The sequence below is a fragment of the Adiantum capillus-veneris genome, chromosome 18 (genome assembly GCF_014529385.1).
Source record: "Adiantum capillus-veneris isolate H3 chromosome 18, ASM1452938v2, whole genome shotgun sequence".
In the NCBI taxonomy this organism is placed as follows: Eukaryota; Viridiplantae; Streptophyta; class Polypodiopsida; order Polypodiales; family Pteridaceae; genus Adiantum; species Adiantum capillus-veneris.
Window position 1 is genome coordinate 8,274,596 of NC_140948.1, and position 20,378 is coordinate 8,294,973.

The 20,378-nt window shown below is 40.7% G+C and overlaps 1 protein-coding gene across 1 annotated transcript; it reads left to right on the top strand.

Annotated features, from left to right (window-relative positions):
* The first annotated feature begins 3,949 nt into the window (after positions 1–3,949).
* Positions 3,950–4,273, top strand: LOC147435205 (uncharacterized). The gene has a single exon (XM_086487924.1). The coding sequence runs from the start codon at positions 3,950–3,952 to the stop codon at positions 4,271–4,273; it is 324 nt and encodes a 107-aa protein (XP_086344050.1).
* Positions 4,274–20,378: the final 16,105 nt, after the last annotated feature.

Sequence of the window (20,378 nt, forward strand, 5' to 3'; positions counted from 1 at the left end):
TCAAAAATGATGCAATCAGAGGGCTGGATGTCCCTAACCCCTTGAAATGGATCTTGAAGACCTGCAAATAACCAATCTAAAAGGCACAAAAATATGAGTTGAAACAAACTTCTCACTCAGCAATGCAAATGGGGCGAGATAGCACTCCTCAATCCCCTCAACCTGGATCTCGAAGCCCTCCAAATAACGAATCCGAAAGGCATAAAAACTTGAGATGAAACAACCAGCTGTGCATAAACTTGGCCGCTAAACACCTGCTCAATCCCCAATGATAATGATCGGAACCATAATTGACTGTGGGCCTTGCAATTCAAAGCAAATGAAGCAAAGGGACTAGCACCTTGCAAAGCATTCCATAGGACAACATTCTTAACCGGTACCATTTTGAACACATTAAAGGTATCTGTAATCTTTTCACATTGAACATATATGTCCATAAGACTTCACATCACAAACAATCCTACTTCAAGCCCACTCTCGGTAATATGCTCATCAACAAATTTTCATGTTTGCATGAGAATGTCCCATTTGACGTACATTTTGACCAAGGAACCATGAAGAAAAATAATCTTACCCATCGACATTTTGCAAACATGGACACAAATGCAGCAACCTTGGTGTTATAAATCTGAATTATACAAGCATATGAAAGCCATTGACAGAAGGTAGAATGAGACTACTCAAAGCTATAAGGCCGCTCCATCAAGACCAAAACAAATCTTTGTACATACTATGAATATGTACAGCCTTCTCGGACCTGTATCCACTGAAGGTAACATCTTGCGAGGCGCAAGCCTAGCCGGCTCATCTACATGTCTATCATATAGGTTGCCATTCATAGCGCTCAAGCTCGTGGCTAGGACGGCCCATAATAGATAGATGATAAGTACAAGCTCAAAAATGACTTGAGCTTTGCAAAGACTACATGGAGCCTGACCGGCTCATTCAAAACAACGAGCTAATCCTCGCCCAAGTCATAAGGCAGTTGCAAATACTCTCCTCACCAACAAGCGGCAAGTTGTGAAGCTTGATAACAGGGGTAACCTCGGGCATAATGTCCAATATATCTTCATGGACTATAGTTTCTATGCGCTCATCCATAAGCACACATGGGCAATCACATCTGCTGCTCACCATCTCCCACTCAAAGTCATGCATAGCATCCTCACGCTACCAAAGTCCAATCCTACCAGGATCAAGGGTCTGCAGTTGGCTTCCATTGAGATCACCCAAATCTCACATAGACACAGATTGATCATAGCCTATCGCATCTGGCATAACATCGCACCAAATCTCCTCATCTACATCATCGTCTAAGTTGTGCTCACAAACCGCATAGGGCTCCCCATAATGTACATCAAGCTCTACTAGCTCATAAAAAACTAGGGGCAACTCAAAGGCGCTGATGCTTATGCATATCCTGGCTGATCTGCATGTCTGTCAATAGGTGGCCACTCATAGCACTCAAGCTCGTGGAGAGGCCGACCTAGAATAGATGATAAGCCCAAGCTCAAAAATGACTCGAGCTCTGCAAAGACTACATGGAGACTGATCGGCTCATTCAAAACAACGAGCTGATCCTTGCCCAAGGCAGTCGCAAATACTCTTCTCATCAACAAGCGGCAAGTTGTGATGCTCGACACCCATGAGTAACCTCATGGATAATGTCTAATATATCGTCATGAACTACAGTTCTACACGCTCATCCATAAGCACATATGGGCAACCACATGTGCCACACACCATCTCCTCCATCTCCCACTCGAAGTCATACACAACATCCTCATGCTACCAAATTCCAATCCTACCCGGATCAAGGGTCTCCCTTAGTCTCTACCTGGATCCCATTGAGCTCATCTAGCTCGCACATAAACACAGGTTGATCATAGCCTATCAACCTTTGTACTCACTTTGTACCATGTATCTAAGACCTCATGCAATAGATAGCTTTCAAGATATGGGGGATGCATACCCTCTCCACAAGACCTTTTTCAACATATGTTTGCTACCCCAGTTGACTCTTGTATCACCGTTGGTGGGACGTTGAGTTTTTGCTATTTTAGGCTACTCCACATATTTATGGATGGATATATTGATGTATTTTCTTTGCTCACATAATTGAATCAAGATTTGAGGATACAGGTAGGAGCCACAGAAGGTGGCGGACACTCATGCATGGGATGGAGCAAAGCAGATTTGTCTTTGGTGAGAGTTATGGACCTTCTATTGATCTTTGGGGCCACATGACGCATACAATTGTTATTGTATTCTCCGAATAGCTTGAGTAGTCTAGGTTTTCTCTTGATGGTAGGCTTTGGGATTAGCTATGTATTACATTGAAAGGTCATTTAATATGATTCTTTTAGGCTCTAGATCAGTCAGAGTTTTGCATGTCCGAGGGAAAGTTGGACTAGCTAGATGGGCTATTTTGGACATGTTGTTTGGTTGAGTCTATTGCCTCTTGTCTCCAACATGATGTTATGTTTCTAGATGATTGGTTGTCTTTTCGTATGCGGGATGCGGTTTGGTCCTCTTTATGGGAGATCGAGGATCAGGCTTACCGATGGTTTTGGGATTATGAGATGCTCCACCGTCATTGGTTTTTGATAAGTGTCATGGGTGATTGAAATAAGAGCGTGGACTTGCTATCATGATTCCAGACCAAATGAGTGACCATACACTACACAGATTCATGGATCAGCCATAGTGAATACATGCGGATTGGCTTTCTTACTGGTTAGATGCATTCCCCATGTTGTTTGTTCTTAGTAGAGTGAGCTATTCCACAGTAGAGTGTGCGTACATACATGTTGTGGGATCCGGGCCTGAGTGAGGGGATGTGGTATATGTTGTTCAGGTATATTTCCCATATGGGTTGGTTTGCATTTCCTCCTTGAGGCTTGGATACGCAGGTTCAAGCTACAGCTCATCAGCCTTCCCACCATTAGCTTTCAGCCCTCCGCTTGGTCCCTTTTTATCGAGCCCTTCCAGGCTCCCTTTGTCTTATCAAATCAGACCTACTTTTGGGCTCTTTGCTGACCAAGTTTTGTGGCTTCCGTCTCGGTGTTTTATCCTCAATTCATTCCCTGTTTGGGGCCCTTTGTATCAGCCCTTCAGAGGCTTTCCTCACTTTCCAATTTCAGCCCAGCTTGAGGCTGATTTGGGTAGGTCTTTGAGCAGGTGACCCAGGCACCATACATGCTGGATTGTTGTTGTGTGCGGGCCCACAAGCCCTCTTGTTTTCAAATTTTTGTTAGCAAGTTGTTTCCTTGTTGGATATGCGAGTTTGGACATGTATGCCCATTAAGGATTTCAAGACATGACATTTGGTATCAGAGCCTCGTTGCAAGCCTTGTTGTTTACTTGATGCATTGAGTATTGTGGGTTTTTGTATATTGACAAGATCATGTTGATCTTGATCACCTAATGTTTTTTTTGTGGTCTATGCTGGTTCCCCTCAGGGGTTTTTGATGTGCAATGAGATTTCAGGTCATCCTCTTCTACGAGCAGGACTTTTGGGAGTTGTGGGTGTCTCTATGATGGCTGGGTCTGGTTGTGTATATCTGGATGACGGATCAGCTGATAGTCATTTTGAGAAATAGCTTTGCAGGACATGTAATTGCCTCTTGGTTATGGTGGAATTAGAAGAACAAGTATACGAGGATAGATGTGTGGACCAGCCGACTTCAGAGAGGATCTATGAGTTGTTCAAGAAGGCATGGAGTACTTCATGTGAGAAGTGGCTTGTACATCGAGGGATACACTTAAAGATAACAGCTCAATTTACTAAGGAGGAAGAGGAGATACACAAAGGGAAGAAATTGAAAGGACATAGATTGGATGCTTGGTAGCAAAGATGCGATGACATTGATCATCATGAGCAGGATGTGGAGACACTTTATAGCATTTCTAGACGGCCTATGATGAGTATAGACGCTTCACTCCTTGCATGGAGGACACTATGCCTTGTGTGGCTCATACTCAGTATGATACAGCTACGGACATTGATGAGTTGGTAGAGCTCGATGAGGGCTTGATAGAGTCCTATGCGCATGATGATGGGGATGCTTGGGAGTATGTGGCAGATGAGCACATTACTAGTGACATGATGCACAAGGATGTGGCCATGGGTGATGATGAGTTCTTGCATCTTATGGAGGAGGATCAAAATGATGCTCTTATGAACACCTATGAGGCTTGTACGGTAAAGATGACCTGCCACCTTGCCTATTGTCTTTACCGCATAACTATCCTCGAGGGGTCACCGTCCTAACTACAAGACTCCCCTTATCAAGCATAAAAAAAAACCTCACGTAAATTTATCATCAATAGAGCTTTCTTGGGCCCCAATACCTGCCCGTTTAGTGGGCTTATTTGCCAAAGGATAGGAGCCCTAGCTGCCATTCACATTCCCAAGAGCACTAAATCCGGATATGTACCACAAGCCCTCTACTCATGGATCGAATAGGGGCTCTAGGCCCCTCTACATAAACATCGAGCGGGCCTGCAACCCCCATTTCTTTGCACGAAAAATCTCAACTTCTCCTTTATAATACTTCCACAACACAACCGCTTCCTGTGCCATATACGCTAATCTCACACATACTCCATCTGGTCATAACTTCCCTCAACAAGCATTCCAAGCGTCTCTCGAAACGAGAAACTTCTGGCTCGATGGGGCAACACGAAACATTTTCCCTTCTCTATACATTCCTCCAAGCAATTTTCCCAACATATGAAACCTTATTCCAATGAAGACCAACTGATTGATTATGAAAAATTCCTCACGGCCACCCAAAGCCATAACAGGAAAATTACTCATCTCCCAACCAACAATCATCTTTTCTATCACATCTTCGTCAAATAATCGCTTCTATCCGATATCCTATACATCCACCACATCTTTTGTTACCATTGCCCCCTCCTGACATTCCAATTGAGCTCCTAAGGCCTTCTATGCCTCGACCTTGTATCTCAAAAAATTTCTTCCCTTCACCTCTAATTTCAGCAGACTAGGGCTTCCTTGCCAGAGCCATATTGGGCATGTCTATAATGAACGCATTCCAAGCACAAAGACATGAAACATTACAGACAAAAATTTCATCAAGAACTTGTGGTTTTGAAAGGTCACCACATATGGCACACATATCGACGAACACATTACTGTTTCTCCGAAAGCCCTTGACCAATGCAGTGCCAAGTAAAACATATTTGTCCAACAAATTCACAAGCAATCTCATCGTGAATTATATGGTGGTGTTCCAGAAGGCTAGAGGCCTTGAAGGTGCAGCAATAGGTGATTGCAACTAGAAATCTGATCATGGATTCTGTGATGACCTTCCAGAAGGCTAAAGTCCTTGAAGGTGTAGCAACAAGTGATTGCATCTAGAGAGAGGCCCTCTCTTTTCATCCGTTGAAAATAGCACAGAGCTTTCTTGCTACATACATGTTGGGCATATACTAGCAATCTAATCATTTTTTTTGTGGTGGTCTTCCAGAAGGCTAGAGGCCTTGAAGGTGTAGCATAGTTGATTGCAACTAGCGATCTGATCATGAATTCTGTGGTGGTCTTCGAGAAGGCCAGAGGCCTTGAAGGTGTAGCAATAGGTTATTGCATCTAGAGAGAGGCCCTCTCTTTGTATCCGCTAAAAATAGCATAGAGATTGCTTGCTACATAAATCCTAGGAATATCTTGGAATGGACGATTCCAAGACTTGATATTTCTCACAAAAAACTCATCATTATGAACTTATTGAATTCTTTCAGTTGCGTCAAGGACTTGTGTGAGGGCAAAAAAATGACAATGCATCAGCTTGAAGCTTCCTACCCATCCCCACGACCCCACCTTCAATAGCACCCTACGTTTTCTCTCCTTCCAGTTGGCCCTCACAACCAAGCTATGCTCAAAATGTTGCTTGCCGACCCTGCTATCTCCTTTGTCAAATACGTCAATTCTCTTTTTACTTTTTTCCTCCTCCTAGTCCGCCCTCACAACCAAGCTATGCTCAAACTCGTGTTCATTGAACCTTCTATCTCCTTCTTTAGATACATCAACGCTTTTTGTGTGTGTGTGTGTACGTGCGCGCGTGCGCATGTGTGTGTGTGTGTGTGTGTGTGTGTGTGTGTGAGAGAGAGAGAGAGAGAGAGAGAGAGAGAGAGAGAGAGAATTTATACCTGCGGCGGTCAATGCTCTTTTTGTGTGAGAGTGTCCTTCTTCTAGTTGGCCCTCACAACCGAGCTATGCTCAAAATGCTTCTCACCGACCTTTCTATCTCCTTTGTCAGATACGTCAATGCTCTTTTTACTTTTTCCCTCCTCCTAGTCGGCCCGCACAAGCAAGCTATGCTCAAACTCGTGCTCCTCGAACCTGTTATCTCCTTCTTCAGATACGTCAATGCTCTTTGTGTGTGTGTGTGTGTGTGTGTGTGTGAGAGAGAGAGAGAGAGAAAGAGAGAGAGAGAGAGATTTGTACATGTGGTCAACACTCTTTTTGTGTGTGAGAGAGAGAAAGACAGAGAATTGTATTGCATAAGAGATTGCTCTTGAAGGGAAGCCAGTACCTAGGTTTGCAGAAGAAGGTTCGAAATTGAACGTCGGGTGAGAGTCTGAGAGAAAAAGTGAGGGAGTCAAAAGTTCCGAATCACCGTCAATCACGAATCACGATTCCATTTGTGGCTTTTGGATGACGTGGCATAGCTCTCCTTTGAGCTTTCAAAAAACAGTCTTTCTGCTAACTGCCCTAAAAAGCTAGAATAACTATTTTAAAAATCTCTATTTTTTCCTATAATGAAAGAGGAAACTTAAGAAATTAACTCATGAAATTATAGAATATTTATCAAATCTTAAATACAAAATGAGAAAGCTAGAATTAAAAAATATTGTGCAAATATTTAGTTTAGAAGATTACTATATAAAAAACTCACTATTTTTTACTATTAAAAAAAGTGAAAAATTAGCACATTAGCTCTTGAGATAGTGTGTGAACTCCTATAGTTAGATCAAGGTATTGGGAACCAAAGATAATAATATCTCACCAAAAGAACTTCCTACATTATTATAGTCCAATAAAAAGAAAATAAGATTAAATTAACTGGTGAAAATGTGTTGTGGAATCCTTATGGTAAGATTTGAGGTTTTGATGTTTACCTAATGATTAAGCATCCTCCTATAAGGATAAAGAATATGGTCCCCAAAAGAACTCATGCAAGTTAGGAAATGGTTGATGATGTCATCAACAAGAGGGTCATGGCCGCATCAGATTGTGGCCACTAAGGACCAATCGCAAGTGGGTCCTTGGTTATTCAAACACTACAACACACTGTGCAAAAATTGACGCAAATTTGACGACTCAAAGCTTGTTTTAAAAATAAAATGCACTGGAATAAGCATCAAAATAGCCGCCGATATCGTATCGTTGGTATATGCACCGGTATATTGACCGTCAAAATACTCAATGAAATGTACGCCAAAATACGCATCGTAATATGCATCTGTATGAAATTTTTCTATACCGACATGTATTTTGATGCTTATTATAGAGTGTATATCAGGACTTGTGCCGACGATAAAACCTGCAAAAAAAAAGTTGGGTAGAGAGGGCTAGAAACTAATGCTACATGTACTGCAGCATAAGAAAACAACCCTCTCTGCCCAAAGGAAGAGTGCACAAGCATTCGTACTCCACCTATAGTTTGATGCTACAGAGTGAGTGTATATAGATTAGCAAAATTATAAGAAGAAAAAAACCACAAAATCAAAATCTTAATCATGACAAGTTCCCAAAAGCATAACCACAACGTCGACTTCCAAACCATAGGCACAACGATGCGAAGATTTTATAGCCATAATGAAAACATGACTTGAAAATTACAAAATATTAAACATAACCCACTTGACATACCATAACCACAACCATAACCTGCTTGTCATACCATAACGATACCAGCCATACAATCATTGCAAAACCATAACCATCACCATGACATGATTGCCATACCATCATTGCAAAGCCATAACCATAACTTGATTGCCAAACCCTAACCATACCATGATTGCCAAACCATAGCCATAACCTCTGTGCCATACCATAATTGCAAAACCATTAACCTGATTGTCATAACACAATCATAATCGCAAACGGAATACAAAACCATAAACATAAACATGAAATTGTACATGAATACAATGAATGAGTACAATTGTATCAAAAAGATCACAGCTACAAAACAAAATACATATATGGAGGATGTCACCCTCAGGAAATGACTCCCAGTTGGACGGTCTCTCCCTCCTCTTGTAGCTGGGTCAAAAGGGCCACAAGTCCATGCTTGTATGCATACTTCTCCTCTCAGCGTGTCGGAGGGCACTTAATGGCAACTTCCTACAAAGTTATGGTTTAATCATTAGATAAATCTTAAAATAAGATTTATATTTTTGACAATTTAAAGCATACGTATAATACTTACAAACTCATGTCAAAATGTGTCGTAGCCACCACTCCCAAGATGTGATGCTCCAGCGGACTTCAAACATGCTCTGGATGCATCTCTCTGCTGAAATCTCTCAAGATTGTCTTGTGTCTCTCGTGCAATCCCCACCCACTACTCTGCGTCGAACTATGCCGGCTTTGGACTATCATCCTTGTACCTGTCTCTCGCCTCTGACTGGCGGTGTGACATTGTGGCCCTCCCCACATCCAAAATCTAGTCATTTGAGATTGGATCGTACCCCTTTCTCGGCCTGTACTCTCCATGAACGGCATCGATGATGTGACTAGAGAGAGAGAGAGAGAGAGAGAGAGAGAGAGAGAGAGAGAGAGAGAGAGAGAGAGAGAGAGAGAGAGAGAGAGAGAGAGAGAGAGAGAGAGAGAAGAGGATAGAGATAATTAAAAAGATGAGATTAGATGATAGAGAGACATAAAGAAAGGGAGGGAGAGAGAGGTAGAAAAGGGGGGGGGGGGGGGGGGGGACCACATACGCACACACAATACAGGGACATAAGGACTAATGGACACCATATATATATATATAGTTGAGGCTTAGTTCAAGTAATGGTAGATAATATATAGCTCCAACCCCCCCACTCAACCAAATATTTTTAAATATGCATGAAAAAAACGTTGAGTTTGGTTAGCACATTCTGATGATGAAAGCTTTTAAAACATATTGCATAAAGTTCATATGGCTATCATCGTAAAGACCAAGTATCATATAAATGTTCTCATCACCATGTTTGATATATAAGTTAGGATGAGAAAAACAAACCTTGTTATGGAGAAATTTATGAATGTAAAAATACCCTGAATGCTAATATTTCTTTAAACCATAAGAATCAAAACAAAACTGACACTCAAAATGCTCTTTATCAAGAATTGACACTTTGAAGGGGAGTGTAAAATATACCCTTTTCCTATTCAATTTGTGATTTTCTTTCCTATCCTTATGTATATGAAAATGTGAGAAAAATTTGAATTGAATAACCCCTTTTGCTCCACTGATGTGATAGTCACATAAATATTAAATGACCCCCCCTAGGTATTTCTTATCTAGCTTATTGGGATTTCTTCAAAAGGAAATGCATGAGTTATCTAAGGAAAATCCGGCACTAGAGTTCTCAACCTGAAAAACCTTTAAATATGGTAGGGTGTCAGCAAGAGAGCATCTATTATTTTGTTTAGAAAGGCATATTTACTTTCTATAGTCTCATTTGGTGATATATCTCTATCTTTGGGTGGAAAGGGCATTTGTTATATCCTTTAAGGCATGAGAGAAAGATTTGTTCTGGAATGGATTAACAAAGCCAAATTGAGAAATTATTCTCTAAGATAAGAAGTATTAGACCTCAGCAAGGACCTTCAAAGACTAAGGATTGGGTTCTGTGAGCACTTTATTTGAGTCACCATGGTCTTGAGATATCCATAGCATTAGAGAGAGAGAGAGAGAGAGAGAGAGAGAGAGAGAGAGAGAGAGAGAGAGAGAGAGAGAGAGAGAGAGAGAGAGAGAGAGAGAGAGAGAGAAGGGGGGGGGGGGGGGGGGGGGGGGGGAGAGAGAGAGAGAGCCTATGCAAAAAATATACTAGATCTTATAGATATCTCTCAGATTAGACTCTTTTGGAAAATAGATGAGATAAACAAGAAAGTTGCATATGATGGAGGTCACCTAAAAAACATGTAATATCATGTGGTTTCAATGCCAAGGTATTTTTTTATTGCAAAAAAATTATTTACTTAGGAATATCATTTAAGATACTTCAACAAGAGATTTTCACATTGAATGAGAAAAGGGTGTATACTCTTGGATAATCTATATATAAGGGATTCTCATAATATCCTTGGCTTGATATATTAGTTTTACATGTAGTGAATGCCCTGACTCTCTAAGCAAGCCATTGACTCTAGTCCCCTTTTGAGAAGTTCTATATGGACACTAGTGCTAACTTTATAGGCCAAATTGTTTGCATTCAGGGGTCTGTTTATGGTTAAAAGGATTATCTCTCTTACCATTTTTCAAAAAGAAGTCATAGTAGGCTAATATAGATGCATATTAGCATCTCAACACAAGCTTCATGAGGGCTTCTTAATAAGTTGATAGGACTCAAAGAGGGGTAGCTTATGTGTTGTTGCTGAGAATTTGTTGGTCGGCTTTTGTTCATTCAATCCTCTTCACGAGGTCTACTTGTGGTAATGGGTACTAGAAGCTAAACCTGTCATAAAATCTAATATCTAACCATCCCAAATGATTTTCTCATATTAAATTGTTCATTTAATGTGGGGAATCGACAAGAACAAGGGTTGGAATATAGACACAAGCTTATGGGTCTATCTCAACATGGGGCCAATGTTGAAGGGGTCCAAATAAGAGATGATACGTCAAAGAGCAAGGCTAGATAATGGAGCTTAAATACCTTAGGGTTAGCTTCATTAAAGACCTCCAATGGTTAGTGTTAAAAGTCTTTTGAACTTAGGTAAGCTAGGGTTGTGCTTGAGGTGGTAACTCGGCCCTAGATTGAGGTGCTTGTTGTGTTTGTTGCTGACTAATGTGCTTGAGGTGCTTGTTGTGATTGTTGACTAAGGTTCTTGAGGTGCTTAATGACTAAGGTGCTAAGGTGCTCCATGACTAAGGTACTTGAGGGGCTTGAGGTGTTCCACAAAATAAGTATTAAGTATTATGGTTAAGTTGCTACCGCTAAATAAGTTGCACCTCTATGTTCTCAAAGTAGTCTCACAAAAATGCTCTCTTTAATTCTCCTAATTACTCTATTCTCAAAGTTCATAGGCCATTTCCATTACATAGGTATCAGAGATATTCTTTTCTCTTTTCTTGCTTAAGAAGACAGGTCCTTAAGTTGTCCATGAAAGGTTGGGCCTGTTTATTGCAATAGGGTAAGTGGGACAGGGATCTATTATCTTGGTTGAGAAGGACTTAGTTCGAGGTACACCGTTGGGAACTATAGTCTAAATAATGGAGCCTCTCAGGGCTTGCCTTTGGCTTAACCATTATTGAGGTACGAGCAAGCTCAACAGGAATCATAATCAACCGAGCAATGTTAGACTCTCTCCACTACTCTTTGCATTCAACAATGTCTAAACCACGAGTGTGGCTTCTTGAGGAATGATTTTAAAAGGTAAAGAAGATTAGTGACTAAGGTTTTTGAGGGTATCAAATCACAAAGTAATCCATAACCAAAAGACTAGAATGAACATTGATAACTTTGATTTTGCACATGAAGGTGTAATGATGATGTCCCCATGTTTGTCAATTATCTTGCTACTAGGTTGCGGCAACCTATGGGAAACCCTACTTTGCAAGACAAAATTACCCAACAACTTCACGCTTAGGGGATTTCCCTTCCTCTCCAAGAGGAGAGAGAGCTTAGGAGGCCTCTTGCTGAGACCCCCAAAACAAGACTCTCTCCCATACAAGAAGAGGAATCCAAAGAACAATAAAGTAATGAGTCCCTATGTTCCTCTGAAGATGTGGCTCCACAGAGACAGTGGTCTAGACAGTCGCCAACTCCTCCCAAGAGGAAACAGTCAACCCACAGTCCTTCTCCTCGTCACTCCAAAAGGGAAGAGAGGAAACAAAGGAAGAAAAGTACACGGTGTTGGAGCTATATATGGCTCACTCTACTCAACTTGGTCTCACCTATATATTTGTATCTTGTCCTCAATATGAATCAGTCTTTGGGAGCGTATATGGTGTGTCTCTTGTCTCGTCTCTCTCTCTTTCTCTCTACATCTCAACATGGTATCAGAGCAGTAACGATCATGCGCCGATTCAATTCATGGTGACAAAACAGTATGTGTATGCGATTTGCATGTAAGATTCAAAAATTGCTACAAATTTTATTTTTGAGCATTGATTCTTGTTAATTGTGGTTGTTTTGTGTTAAGAAGAATATGATTAGTGTTTTGTGTGACGTTTATTGCTAATCAATCTAATCGTTGATTACGTTTTCTTGTTGATGACACCCTGAACTTCATCTCAATTTTTCTTGCTGTTCTGCTCAAAATTTGGAGAAACGGGAAAAGCGCAATGGCACTTTTCATCCAAAACTTGTTCATCTCCTCGAGCTCTTCGATTTGAGTTCTAGGTTTGCGTCAATCGGAGTTCGCAGCAGAAAGTTATGCTGTTTTTACTGCAATTGAGCTTGACGCATCTTTCTTCATCCTACTTCTTCGTGAAGCGTCCGCGATCGTTTTTCTTATTTTGGCGTTAACTTTTTCGAGAAGATTTAGCTTTTCGCTATTCATATTGTGGCCGTCAATCTTGCGTCTCACGCCACTCTATTTTGAGGACTCTTTTATTATTAACGTCTCCTTTACCCTGCCCTTTTTGAGTGACGTCTCTCACATCTTTGGAAGTTCCTTGAGCGTCCTTCTTACGTTTATCGTTGACAGAACGCAGTCCTCATATCTCTCTCATTCTCAATTGCGGCCTTCACCATATATGGTGTGCAAATTCTGCGATCTTATCTTATACGTCTTCTCGCAACAAGATATGGCTATGAATATTCTCGTCAACGGCTTTCCTTCTGGCCAGCGTTCTGTTCCTCCTTTCCAAGGTCAAGGTTTTCCAGGCTGGAAAGCAAAGATGTTGTTAATTCTTGAAGGCGATGAACTCTCCGATGTTGTTCTTGGAAATCGTGTTTGTCCGCCTCAGCCTGTTGATACTGATAATGATAACGTGCTTATCACTGAAGGACCTATATTTGAAGATTGGAATGTTGCCTATACGGATTGGCAACGACGTGATAAAGCAGCTCGTCGGTATATTCTTTCTGCTCTTACTGATTCCCTTTTGCTTGATATGTACGAACTGCCTACTTCCCACGACGTATGGAAGTACCTTATTGCAAACTTTCAGAAGAAATCTGTCACAGAAATACTTTATTTGAGAGGGTTGCTTAACAAGTTACAATATGAAGTTGGTACTGCCATGACGGGACATATTGAATCTTTCAAATCTATTATTAATCAACTTGCTGCTGTCGGTGATCCTGTTCCACAAAAGCAACTGATTACACTTCTCCTTGATACGGTGAAGGACTCTTCTTATGATAACATTGTTACTATTCTCTCTAATAAAGATGGTCTTGATTTCGACCAAGCCTGCATGTCTTTAATTGAATACTCTCAACGTCAAGAACGTCGTAATGCTAGTCATGATACAGCTATGATTTCACACGAGGAGAGTGAGTCACAACAGATAGAACGGGCTTTTTATGCTCGAAGGCGTCCATTTCAACGAGGAAACCGCAGAGGTGGCCGTCGCGGTAATATTTTCTCTCGTCTCAAATTTCCTAGTAAGCAACGTTCTTACTGCAACAGAAATGGCCATACTGAAGATGATTGTTGGGCACGTCAATATGATGAAGAACACAATATTACCACAAAACAACCACGTTTATCTAGAGACTCTTCTTCTTCTTCTTGTGAATATTGTGGACGATCTGATCATCCCACTCATATGTGCTATAAGCGTCGATTCGACACAGATCGGAATAGAGCATATGCTATTGAACATCGAAACAACATTGTACCAGAAACAAGCTGCGTCCTATGTTCAGTTGCTCCAGACAGAATACTTCATGTACGTGATGGATCACTTTTTATTGTCGATTCTGGTGCTACAGGAAATATGACATATCAGTCTAAGTGGCTCCATAACTATCATCCACTGCCAGTTCAACGTGTTGTTTATCTTGCTGATGATACTACTTGTCAAGTAAAGGGTATTGGAGACTTATATCTTGGTACCTTATCTTCTTCCACTCGAATTTTGCGAGGAGTATTACATGTACCAGATCTTCAACGTCATCTTCTTTCAGTTTCTAGACTTGTTGATCTTGGTCTGTTTGTTGGATTTGATCATACCAAATGCCGAATTGAGAAAGATGGACAGACTATAGCCACTGCTCCTCGAAATGGTAATTTGTTTGAACTCTCTCTCAACGATGCTGTAGCAAATGTTGTCACTGCTCCAGGTGATCATGATTGCAAAGTATGGAATCACCGTTTTGTTCATGCTGATTTCTCAAAACTCCTTGATCTTCAACGTCGTGATCTTGTTCATGGCATGGATCTTAAAGCCCATCCTCATATGGGAATTTGTGAATTTTGTGCTCTTGGGAAACACAATCGCAAACCCTTTCCTCTTTCAAATACAACTCATTCTCATGACATATTGGATCTTGTTCATACTGATATATGTGGACCTCTACCTTCTTCCAGATCACAATATCGCTCCTTCATTACTTTCATTGATGATTTCTCAAGGTATACGACTGTATTTCTACTTAGACAAAAATCTGAAGCCTTATCTGTTTTCAAACAATTCCACAAGGCTGCGGAACTTCAAACTGGTCGTCGCCTTAAGAAGCTTCGTAGTGACAATGGAGGCGAATATGTTTCTCGAGAGTTTGTGAGTTACTGTGCTGACAGTGGAATTCATCATGAACACACTATTCCATATTCGCCTCAATAGAACGGAGTTGCTGAACGAAAGAATCGCACTATTCTCAATGCTGTAAGATGTATGCTGATTCATTCTGGCTTATCTCGTGTTTTTTGGGCTGAAGCTACTTTGACAGCAGTATTTATTCAAAATCATCTTCCTACTTCTGCACCCTCTGGTAAGATACCCATCACAGCATGGACAGGTGACATTCCTTCTGTATCTCATTTTCGAACCTTTGGATGTATTGCTTATATTCATGTTCCCAAAGAAACACGAACAAAGCTTGATGCTCCTGGTCTTAAAGTTATTTTTATTGGATATTCTGACACTTCCAAAGGCTACAAATTCTATGACCCTTCCTCCAAGAAAGTAATTGTGAATCGTGATGCTACTTTTAACGAATAGCTTATGGGAGGCTCATGGTCCATGGATGATTCTGATGATACTAAATCATTGCTTCAAGCTTTTCCATTTCTTTCAGAAGATGAAACTCTTCCTATAGAGAAACTTTCCTCTTCACAACCATCCATTCCGAATGTCGCCAATGATGATATTGATATTTTTGTTGATCTGCCTATTGATTTTGAACATGGCTCATGTCATGTTTATGATGACGATATTGCTGATAATGGTTTTTGTACTTCCGAAGATCCCATTACTTATGATGAAGCTATCTCTTCACCACAAAAGGATCAATGGTTTTTGTACTTCCGAAGATCCCATTACTTATGATGAAGCTATCTCTTCACCACAAAAGGATCAATGGCAAAAGGCTATGGAAGCAGAGTACGATTCTCTTATCTCTAAAGGTACATGGATACTAACTGAATTACCTCCTGGTCGTACAACTATTAAATGTAAGTGGGTGTATAAGACAAAAGTAAAATCAGATGGATCTTTTGACAAGTTCAAGGCGCGTTTAGTTGCAAAAGGTTATTCCCAAGTAGCTGGTGTTGATTATCAAGAGACCTTTTCACCAGTTGTTCGCATTACAAGTGTTCGAGTTTTATTGGAATTTGCTGTTCAATTTGATTTAGAAGCTCATCAAATGGATGTGCGAACTGCTTTTCTTAATGGTGACTTGGAAGAGGAAATTTATATGGAACAACCAGAAGGGTTTGTTATTCCAGGTAAAGAAGACCTTGTTGCTCAACTCCATAAGGCACTATATGGTCTCAAACAAGCTTCGCGAGCCTGGTATACAAAATTTGATCTTTTTCTCACCTCTAAAGGATTCATCTCTTGCTCGTCAGACCCCAACTTATACATAAAACGCCAATGTAGCAGTTTTGTGATTCTTGCTCTTTATGTGGATGATACCATCCTTGTTTCCAATGATTTGGGATTTCTTCAGCAAGTGAAAAAGTTATTGTCTTCTGCATTTGATATGGTGGATCTTGGAGAGATTCACTCGTGTCTTGGGATTCAAATCGAACGGAACCGTACAAAAGGTATTTTATTCCTTCGACAGTCAAAGTTTATTGCAGATACTATTCAAAAATTTGGTATGGAATCTGCACATTCAGCCAACACACCTTGTCTTGCAAGCTCTACGAAGAACACTTCTGACAATGGCGGTCAACTTGTCACAAATCAACCTTATGCTAACTTGATTGGATGTCTTCAGTTTGTTGGCATGAACACTCGTCCTGATATTCTGTTTGCTGCTAATTATCTTGGACAACATCTTGCATGTCCTTCTCTTAAGCATTGGTCTGCTGCAAAGCGTGTGTTGAAATACTTGAAAGGCACTACAGATTTTGGTTTAGTCTATCGACGACAACTCACATCGGATTCTATGCAATCTCTTTCTCTTTTGGGTTACACAGATGCAGACTGGTCAAGCTCACATTTATCTATGCGATCTACTAGTGGAAATTGCTTCTTTATAAATGGTTGTCTTGTTTCTTGGACTAGCAAGAAACAACGTTGTGTTGCAGTTTCTACGACTGAGTCAGAATATGTTGCGGCATCACTTGCAGCTCGTGAGTTGATTTGGCTTCGACAAATGCTGGTTGATATTGGTCACTCTCCTCTTTCTAGCACACCCTTGCGGTGTGACAACCAAAGTGCTATTAGTCTTGCAAAAGACTATGTTCAACATAATAAGTCAAAGCACATTGCTGTCCATTATCATTATGTCAGGTATGAATTACGCAAAGGAACCATTATGGTTGAACACTGTCCAAGTGACCAGATGATTGCAGACATTTTGACCAAAGGCCTCAACGAGTCACGTTTCACCCTCTTGCGCTCGGAGCTTGGAGTTGCTTCGACCTCACTCTTTCTAGATTAGCTTCTTTGCTATTGTAATAGCTTTGTACATATGACATTGTAATCTTTTAGGTACCATGCACTATGCACACTCCACATTTGCACATTGTGATCTCTAAGTCACTTGAATATTTGTACATAGATGCACAATTCACTTTCACATCATCATCGCTGGTTCATATTTTCACATTGTATAGGGGCTTGGGTTTTTCCCTTGAACTCCCCAAGGGTTTTTTCATCCAAAGCTAGAGACCTTTGTTTGAGTGGGGGTGTTGGAGCTATATATGGCTCACTCTACTCAACTTGGTCTCACCTATATATTTGTATCTTGTCCTCAATATGAATTAGTCTTTGGGAGCGTATATGGTGTGTCTCTTGTCTCGTCTCTCTCTCTTTCTCTCTACATCTCAACACAAGAAAGAGGTCCCCTCTTCTCATTCTTGTTCATCTTCTTCCTCTTCTGACAAAATCTATGGCTATTACCTTAGAGAATACTACAGGGGAGGACATTGCAAATCTCTCCCTGCATGGCAAAGGTCCCAAAAGCTCAAGAAGTTCAAAGAGGGAGGAAAGAGTATCTCTTTTCTCACCTATGATGGCACCTTGGGTGCTACCGACAAAGTATTGGCCTTCATCTAGCAATTTCATGCGGCCTTTGGAGACGAGGGCTTCATGAAGTCCTCCAAGTGACACCATGTAGCTATGCACTTCTAGAAATCTACTCATCAATTGTGGGCTAGCATTCGTGGAAACGGTGAAGCCCCAAATATATGTAAAACTCTACAAGTTTCCATCATGAAGCAATTCCTTGAAAGTGATGCAAAGGACAAAGTGCTTACCGAATGGTGGAGTTTGAAGCTTATCTTTCATGAGTCTATCCACAAATATGTTGAAAAGTTTTCGGATTTGCATCTCAAGGCTACTGTCTTTCAAAAGATAGACTTCGTCGAGCAAAAGAAACAATTCTGCATGGGATTACCTGAAGAGGTGGTCGGGTATGTCAATTCTCAAGGGCCTGGTTCTACACCAAAGTAATCCACCACTCCATGGCTGCTTGACACATCAATTTTTAACAAGGGGCTTGAAGGAATATCAATCCCATGCAAAGCAAAGACAAAAGTGATGGAAAGGGGAAAACCAATGCCAAAAATTCTTCCCAAGGCAATTCCAACAACAACAACAACAACAATCCCTCCAAGGAAAAGGGAGTTTACAAAGGTAAAAATAAACTCTTCCTTGAAAAGCTTAAAGCTTTTTGCAAGGACCACAAATGTTTTAAGTGTGGGGAGCAAGGACATGGCTGTTGTTCTTACCCTAAGAGAAACGCCTGCAATGAAACCCCTAGAGCTTCCACTATCAAAGCTCCAAAAGAGGATGCTCATTGCAAAGGATCACCTCTCTCATATGCTTAGGGAAAGGTAATGGAGCATGATTCCTTCATCTTCTTTCACCCTGGCTACTCACAATTTCATATCAGGGTGAAAGCATCTTAACGTGTCACGCTTTTTGTGGTACTTGGAATTTTCAAGTTAGCACATCTTTAAAAAATTGATCATCTAGTAAAATTTTTACAAAAAATATCAAAATTTGTCAGAGGTTGTACATTTGGATTCCTTGGTTCAAGAGCTTTCTACCGATATATCATACATCATAGATCTTGGAGATGTAGTTCATGTTAATTGTACTAGTTAGCATATGTCAGAATTGTGCTCAGTTAGCATTGTCCGGGACATGAAAAAGTGTGACACGTTAACATGATTTTACCCATCAATGGAGTTGGCCACCAAGTTGGGCATTCAAGATTTTAAGATGGGAGATACTATAATGGCCGACACAAATTTCAAGGGACAGCAAGCCTCCGTTACTCCCTTGATTGGGAAATTGAGGCTTCATGTCCAAAGCTATGTTGACAAAGAAGACTTTTTCATCTCTTTGCTGCAGCATAGGAAGCTATCCTAGGGGCACCATAGTTCAACCGCATGGCTGCAAACATGAAGTTCCCTGAAAGGAGAATCTACTTCACCTACAGGGAAAAGAGCATGGATATAGATGCTAGTGAATCTGGTCGTACTCTACCACTTGTAAATCCTCCTACTTTTGACAAAACAATGAAAAGATGAGTTTCTTTGTACATGATTTTTTTCAAAGAGTCCCCAAAAGGTTGTAATGTTTCGTCAAGTGTAAATGGTAGGAATCAAGAAGAGAACACTTTAGAATTGTCTAATTTTCTAAAAGGATTGCAAGATGTGTCCATCGATGATATCCCTATGGACTTATGTCCAAAATGAGGGGATGATGACCATCGAATTGAGCTCCTACCAGGAATCTCACAGCCTAACAAGCCTCCTTATTGAGTTTCCCAAGCTCAACAAGAGGAGATCATGAGGCAAGTACAAGAATTGGTAGACAAAGGGATGGTGAGGCCTAGCTCCTCTCCCTTTTGTTCTCCAATCCTTTTAGTACAAAAGAAAGAAGGTATATACTGCATGTGTGTGGACTATCGTGCACTAAACCATATCACCGTCAAAAACAAATTTCTTGTACCTCGCGTAGAAGATCTATTTGATAAGCTGCAAGGTTCTACCTACTTCATTAGGATTGACCTTAAAAGTGGCTAGTGTGCCAATTTTAAGTCATTTAAGTGTTATTCAATTTGTTTGCTTGATGTAGTGTATCTGGTATGAAATTTTTTCCATAGAGAGCAGCCCGGTGCTGACCCACGGCTCACCTCGCAAACCCATTATCCCCGACAACTTCATGAAGTACTTGAGACTTTGGTGGTTTTCTCGTAAAATAAATTGAGTCTCCAATAGATAGTGCTTTCATGTGTCTAGGACATGTAAAATAGCTAAAATATCTTTCTCATAAATGCCCAAGACTCGTTCATCCATATTGAGCCTTCGGCTCCCATATGCTATGGCATGCCCTTCTTGGAGCAAGACTGCTCCAAGGAAATCGCCACAAAACATCATATTGGACCTCAAATGGCTTAGAGAGATCCGGAAGCATAAGGACTAGTTGGGAGGTGAGATTCTCTTTAAGCTTGTCAAAAGCATTTTGCTCCTTAAGAGTCCATGAGTACTTAACGTTCTTTTCTGTTAAGTATGTAATGGTCTTTCTATTTGAGAGAATTTTTCTATGAAGTAT